This window comes from Monopterus albus, unplaced genomic scaffold (genome assembly GCF_001952655.1).
Source record: "Monopterus albus unplaced genomic scaffold, M_albus_1.0 scaffold16.1, whole genome shotgun sequence".
In the NCBI taxonomy this organism is placed as follows: domain Eukaryota; kingdom Metazoa; phylum Chordata; class Actinopteri; order Synbranchiformes; family Synbranchidae; genus Monopterus; species Monopterus albus.
Genome location: NW_018127896.1, coordinates 5,595,062 through 5,601,670, shown reverse-complemented (window position 1 = coordinate 5,601,670; position 6,609 = coordinate 5,595,062). Strand labels below are relative to the sequence as shown.

Genomic DNA, 6,609 nt, shown 5'->3' with positions numbered 1-6,609 from the left:
TATTGGTTAATGCAGCTTAATGAGAAAAAGGGAGCGCTTGGATTAATGCAAGGCATCTACCTGCTGATGCAAACACAGTAGAATCCTTGTCACTTGAGACTGAGATCGCACAGGGATCTAAATCACACTCACAAAAAGATTTATCGTACAGCCCTAGGAGAACGTTCATAGTAGACTATTGTGCAGTGTCATTTTTGTTATCCATATTTAGTTGGGACATTTATATTTGCTTCTGCTTGATGAATTGATTGGTTTCATTCCAGGTTAACTGTTTAAGGATATTGGGAAAATTCTAAACCTGAAACTCATTAGTTGTATCATCAGAAACACTTGTATACATATTTTTGTTTAAAACAGCTGTTGCATTGTAAAATTAAACTCCCAGTGCTATGTCTGACAGGTCCTCTGGATGTGATCGATGTGGACTGGTCCAGCCTGATGCCCAAACAGAAACAGGAACCCCGGGCAGCAGGGGCTGCATTGCTCCGGTTCACGCCAGGGGCCGTGCTTCTCAGGGCGGGCATCTCCAAACGACTTGCTGGGCCTGAGCTCCTGGAGAAAGTTAAAGAGGTGTGCAAGTCTGAGCTGGATGACCCCAAAGGTGAGACTTTCATCACACCATAAACTCACTTGTTTTGTCAGTCATATGTTCGTTTGCACCTCAGTGCTTGTCCCTTTTGCTTTTCTTGTTTATTTTAACTTATTCTGTGATTTCTCATTATTCTATAGTTTTATTGAATTTTAGATTTTTTTTTTTTTGTTATGTTGAATTTAATCTGTTTTGTGTGGTCCACCCAAATAGCTTTTCGCCTCTGTCTTGCCAGATGCTGACAAGCTGTTTGAGCACGACCTGGGGGCCCTGAACATGGCAGCATTGAACAGACGAGTGGAGAGAGCAACTTTACTGAGCAACCTGGGGCCTTGCTGTAAGGCCCTGTGTGCCCGCAGGGACTTCGCCATCCGTCGACAGCTGCTAAAAAATGACAAGGTAGATGTCAACCAATCACTGACTAAATGACCTTAACTCATGAGGTTTGAATTTTTCAGCAGAGATGGCAATAGTATACACATTTCGTTACTCTAGTAGTCCAGATACTGTACCTATGTAACACAAAGCACAGAAATAAAAAGCCCTTCGAAGGTCATTTCTAGCAGCTGTTTCTGCATAAACCTAATTTAACCTTGTGTCTTATTAATATATTTCCAAGATTATTAAACCATTCTAACTTCAAATAAAATAAAAAATATGCCAAAAGCAATTAAGATTAACAAGAACACATTTCAGGTCTGTTTAACCCTTTAAAGGGTATCCAGTCATTTACAATGAAGTGCCTCTACTAATGTTTAAATTCTGTCAACCTCCAACCTGGATCACCTTATTCGTCTGTGCCATAGACATAGACTTCCATTGTTGTTCAAAAACAATTACAAACACATCACTGAAACACACTGCTACACTGGGTGGCATGTTTCTTCGTTATGAAACACAAGACCACGACATTTGTTAGAAATGTTGCCCCAGAGCTTCAAATAATCATACATTTTTACAGCATCTGAAGTAAGCATGATTCAACTGCGCATGTGCAAAATAAAAATTGATAACTAACTAAACTAAAAGTAACGATCCTGCTTTGAAAATGTAAGGAGTAGAAAGTACATATATTTGTGTTAAAATGTAGGAAATAAAAGTAAAAGGTTGTCAAAAAATACTAATAGAGTGCGGATACCTGAAAAATCTAAGTACAGTGATGAAGTACTTTGTAACTTCCCTCCTCCACTTCTGAGAGTTGTTTTATCTGTGCCCTCTTTTCTTCAGGGCCTAACGAAGCAGTATCCCACTACACCTGTGGTAGACAATGAGCTGCTGCAGATGAGCGTTCGTCTCTTCAGAAGGACTGTAGCTGGCCAGGCTTCAGCCCAGGAAAGGTCGGACAGTGTGTCGGCACCGGCAGCCGAAGTCGCTGCGCCTGGTGGTAGTAGCAAGCTCAGCTCAGCACAGGCTGAGGTGTGTGTGCCCTGAGAGAAAACAGGCTCTGTGATTAAAACAAATGAAAGCGAATGCTTCTACGCCTTTACTTCTTCTAGCCTCCTACTCTCCGTCTCCCTGTATCCCATTTTATTGCATAGTTAGCCTTGTTAGTCACGAAAAAAATAAAGAAACAGCAGCATTGAGAATTTGTCAGTTATACTTTACATGTTTTGGGTGATCTGCAAATGCTGTGCCGTAGACTACTGGACATTCTAGCCTATGGTGGTGTGTAACAAATGATGAATGAGAGACATAAAACACACCTAAAATTTCTTTTTTTGTGCATTACAATGTTTTAGAGCAGCTTTTTACTTGTCAGTGTCACCTCCCTAACCAAGTTCAAAAGACAAATGTTTTGTTTTTGTATGATGTGCATTGGTTACTCTAACTGTGCATTAAAATGGTTAGATGTTGATTTTTGTAATGAGGCTTTTGCTTTGTAAGAAGTGACTGTTCAGCCTTCAAATACTGTGACATTTGATGCTATTGCTCTTTTTCTTTATATCATATCACAAAATATCTGCAGAGCAAATCTATAGCATTTGCTGCAGTGTTACTGACCAACTACTCTGAAACGTACTGAAGGGACTTGAAAGAACTTTTCTCATCAATAAGCACTGCCAAACTATTCCTTTATTGAAAGTATTTTGTTGTGGTTTGTTTGTTTGATGTATTTTTGAATGGTTTGGCAATGTCTCCTCGAAATGAACTGAAGTGAGTGCACAGCACACTATAGACTGCAGAGTACCAGACATCCATCACTGCCATGTGGAACCTCTCTCCTTAACGTTCACCAGCCCACTGAAGCCCACTCCATCCAAAAAGGAGCCAAAGTGATCCCATTAAGAAAAGACACTAGACTGCTTAGATAAAAATGACTGAAGATAATTAATTTGAACTTTTTGTCTCGTGTCCCACAGATTGACCAAGAGTCACAATAAAAAGACTTGTACAGGAGTATAAACTGAAGCCCCGGGATGTGTTCATATCAACACCTAGTGCAAGTGACACTTGATAAGAGCAGGTTGTGTGTACTGTGAGTGGTGGGACATAAATTTAATGGACAAACAAGCTTCAGTGTTGCACTGACTGGTTTGAAGAACAGAATAAGAATGGAAGATGCATCGATCTTAGAGCTCTGGATACAACATGATGCCTCTTCCCAACCATGCAATTATGACTTGAAATCTAAGTGATGTTACAGATAATGGAGAGGTCAAGCTCTGATGTTACAGCCGACCATCTTTTAAGTCCATGATGCTGGAAAGTACTGCGTACTACATTGAAAAAATATAGAAAAAAAAAATCATCTGGACTTGTTTTTTTTTTTTTTTTTAGCTTACTATGACCTGGATCATTGAGAAACTGCACTGACATACTCCATACTACTTTTTTTTTTTAAAGGTTCAAGATCAATTTTAAAATTTGCAAGTAATGATATTTGATTTTACATTATTATTTTTCTGTAAAATAAATGCAGAATTACAAAAATCCTTACTAGATATCACAAAGTATGTATTCCAAAGCAAAAAAATCTGGCATTGGTAGAACAGAAACCCTTTGTCATAAATACTAGCTATACAATGTATTTTTGTTCATGTGCTTTGTCTAATAATGCAAAAAAGTACAATTCAAGGAGTCTTCATTATGTCAAAATGTTTCAAATGGTACAACGTTTTTAAATGTTATAGAACAACCAGTTTCTCGGGATTTAATTTTATTTTCTCTTTCTCTGGTTTACATCATAGGGCATTCGGTTCTGTTCCACAGTATGTGTTGAACAGGACGAGATAACAAGTAGGAACCTTCACTGCACTACAGTTGTTTACGGGCTTCATACAAAACGGACCGATTTCCTTTACCCACAATTCTCGGCCTTCGGTCTGTCCTTCCGACTTCCGTCACATTTACGAGTCGATGTGAGTATTTTCATCGGCAGTTAGAATATGTTCAATCTAATACCATCGTGCTACATTAAAGCCGTAATTCACCATATATCCATCGTATATTCACACTTTGGTGATGATTTGTGATATATGTGAGTTTTTGGAGGTGGCTGAATATTTTGAAAGACTAAAATATTAAGAGATGGTAGACGGTAGCAGTCCGATTGACTCAGTCGGAGAGACTTGCAGTTCCAGCCACTGTGGCTATTTTGTGCTCGTTCTGTCTGAATTAGAAAAGAGCTTTAAAAAAAATTCTGTCGGTACCAGTCTGAGTTACTTTAACATAAATGCCAATTACTTTTTTCGTTAGCATGTAGATTAACTCAGGTTAAGTAACGCCTTTAGAGCAAGACGAGCTTTATGCTAAGCTTCACGATTTTGTTTGGTGTAGCAAAATGGTGTCGGGTTAAAGTTTGAATATACTATTCAATATATAATCATATGATAATGCTATTTCTAAAGCGGCTTATTGTGGTGCGTATTTATATTCTCCCAACAGTAACGTCAGTGTGTTGTTTATAGATGGCCCCAACTAAGAAAGGAGAGAAGAAGAAGGGGCGTTCAGCCATCAACGAGGTGGTGACCAGAGAGTACACCATCAATATCCACAAGCGCATCCATGGAATGTGAGTACTGCAAGATTATAGCGGTCCCTGGAAGTGCATTAATGTCAGTAGTTTTATCAGATATCCAGTTGTTTGTCAGTGACTGGCAGTGAAAAACATTGCCTTAAACAGACTCCTGAGTGACGAACTCTATCCTGATCTTTTATGTTAAGATATACCATTTAACAAGCCCATCACACTGATATTCTAGGTTTGTGCAGAAACAGCTGCTAGAAGCCCGTCACACGTTTACTCTGAGTGGTCAGTGAATGAAATCACAAAAGTTAAAGCTTATGTGTGCATAGGACTGATGCAAGCAAGTATTGGTATTATTTGAAAAATGCAATCTGCTGTCTTCTTGCAGTGGTTTCAAGAGGAGAGCTCCCCGCGCCATTAAGGAGATCCGCAAGTTTGCCGTGAAGGAAATGGGGACTCCCGATGTGCGCATTGACACTCGCCTCAACAAGGCAGTGTGGAGCAAGGGTGTCAGGTGAGACAGAAAACTCTGGATATTCATATCTGAGCAAAACATATTGTCAGGCTGGCCTGACTATGATTGCGTCAGAGCAATCCATGATAGACAGTTGTTTTTTGTAATCAAACCAAAGTAATGACTGCCCACAAGTATAAAACTATATCGTCCTGCTTGTTCTACTTTATGCAACAGGGGCAGGATTTCTGTGAAATGCCATAATCAGTTTTTAGTGAGCAGGTACTGACTGTCACCAGTTTGAACTTTAGAAGCGTGAGACTGGGATCTGAGGAAGCACCAATCCCAGTTAGGACCAAATCATTCTCATCACAAAATCTTAAGTGTTGGGCTGAGCTCACAGCATAATACTGTGGTCTTCAAGTAGTGTGTGTTTTGTTAGGGCAGTTTTTTTACATTGAGGAATGGCCCTCAAACTCCAACATGCACATGTAATTGGAGGCATGACGCATCTGCTGGCCATGATAACAGCATATTAAACAGCTTGTATTTAGTTAAGATGGTCACAGTGGTGTTATTCGTGTTGTGCAGGAACGTGCCGTACAGGATACGTGTGCGGCTGTCCAGGAAGCGTAATGAAGACGAGGACTCCCCCAACAAGCTGTACACCCTGGTCACATATGTTCCTGTCACCACATGCAAAGGTAAATGTGCTGCTCACTGATAGTCATTCAGTTAATGAAGCAATAAACAGATTTCATTTCATTTAAAATTTCCATGTTTTTATTCCAACAGGTCTGCAGACAGTCAATGTTGATGAAAACTAAATTTGTCCCCTCTGCGAGTGGAATAAATGTAATAAAAGAAACTCGTGTGTTTATTTCTGTTTGTGCAGTCAACTCAAGGTTTAATGTGGGATGTCTCTTGGCTTTGGATTAATGGTTAGGGTATGAATGTTCCATGACAGGAAGGTGAGAAATGCTACCAGACATAATATTATACCCTTAAAATTGTTCAGGAATATCAGACCATAGCAACGTAGGTGGTAATAGTCTTGTTAAGACTATACTTTTATTGCTCTTGCCATTACACTTGGGATTTTTTCTTCCTCATACAAATTGGATGGTAGAAGTGCTCTGCTAGGTCATTGAGATGATGGGATATATTCAGTTTACTCAGCAGGTGGAGATGCACACACCTAAACATTTGACCTGGATGTGCTGGTGGTGGAAATGAGTTCAAGTTCAAAGTGTTTATTTGCCATATGCATTGTTAGGAAATGTGTTTCCCTGTACAATGAAATTCTCACTTTGCTGTCCACATGAATGCCACAACATACAAATGAAATATAAAGTAGATAACACAAAATCTAAGGCACTTTAAGCAGCAATATAATAAAAATATATAAGAATATAATGGAGAATGCATGCTGCATGGGAGCAGCATGTGCAGTAGTCAATGTACAAACAGAATGTAAACAGTACATGATGTATTTCCTGGCAATAAACTCCTCAGCTGTTTAGGAGTCTGGCAGAGGGAAAGAAAGAGTTTTTCAGTCTAGTGGTCCTATGCTTCACACTTCTGAACCTCTGGCCAGAG

The 6,609-nt window shown here is 39.4% G+C and overlaps 2 protein-coding genes across 8 annotated transcripts in view; both read left to right on the top strand.

The window, feature by feature from the left end:
• The window catches only part of zc3h13 (zinc finger CCCH-type containing 13), a 13,506-nt gene extending 11,064 nt beyond the window's left edge, over positions 1–2,442 (top strand). For all 6 annotated transcript variants that reach the window (XM_020592074.1, XM_020592070.1, XM_020592073.1 and 3 more), the window contains exons 18-20: positions 401–601; positions 825–988; positions 1,817–2,442. In XM_020592074.1, the coding sequence (XP_020447730.1) occupies positions 401–601; positions 825–988; positions 1,817–2,020 (569 nt within the window). In that variant the 3' untranslated portion in view covers positions 2,021–2,442. The remainder of the gene's footprint in view (positions 1–400; positions 602–824; positions 989–1,816) is intronic.
• Positions 2,443–3,845: 1,403 nt separating this feature from the next.
• On the top strand, positions 3,846–5,878 carry rpl31 (ribosomal protein L31). Of its 2 annotated transcripts, none has more exons than XM_020592075.1 (5): positions 3,846–3,948; positions 4,498–4,601; positions 4,945–5,070; positions 5,602–5,714; positions 5,806–5,878. In XM_020592075.1, the coding sequence occupies exons 2-5, from the start codon at positions 4,498–4,500 to the stop codon at positions 5,835–5,837; spliced, it is 375 nt and encodes a 124-aa protein (XP_020447731.1). In that variant the 5' UTR covers positions 3,846–3,948; the 3' UTR covers positions 5,838–5,878. The 2 variants fall into 2 exon arrangements, with proteins under 2 accessions (XP_020447731.1, XP_020447732.1); XM_020592076.1 differs by lacking the exon at positions 3,846–3,948 and adding an exon at positions 3,965–4,067.
• The last annotated feature ends 731 nt before the right edge of the window (positions 5,879–6,609 follow it).

Excerpts from the sequence above, each read along its gene's own strand:
- rpl31 (XM_020592075.1), top strand. The coding sequence starts at position 4,498 with ATGGCCCCAACTAAGAAAGGAGAGAAGAAGAAGGGGCGTTCAGCCATC. Across the intron at positions 5,071-5,601 it reads GTGTGGAGCAAGGGTGTCAG|GAACGTGCCGTACAGGATAC; the intron begins GTGAGACAGAAA and ends CGTGTTGTGCAG. Across the intron at positions 5,715-5,805 it reads TCCTGTCACCACATGCAAAG|GTCTGCAGACAGTCAATGTT; the intron begins GTAAATGTGCTG and ends TTATTCCAACAG.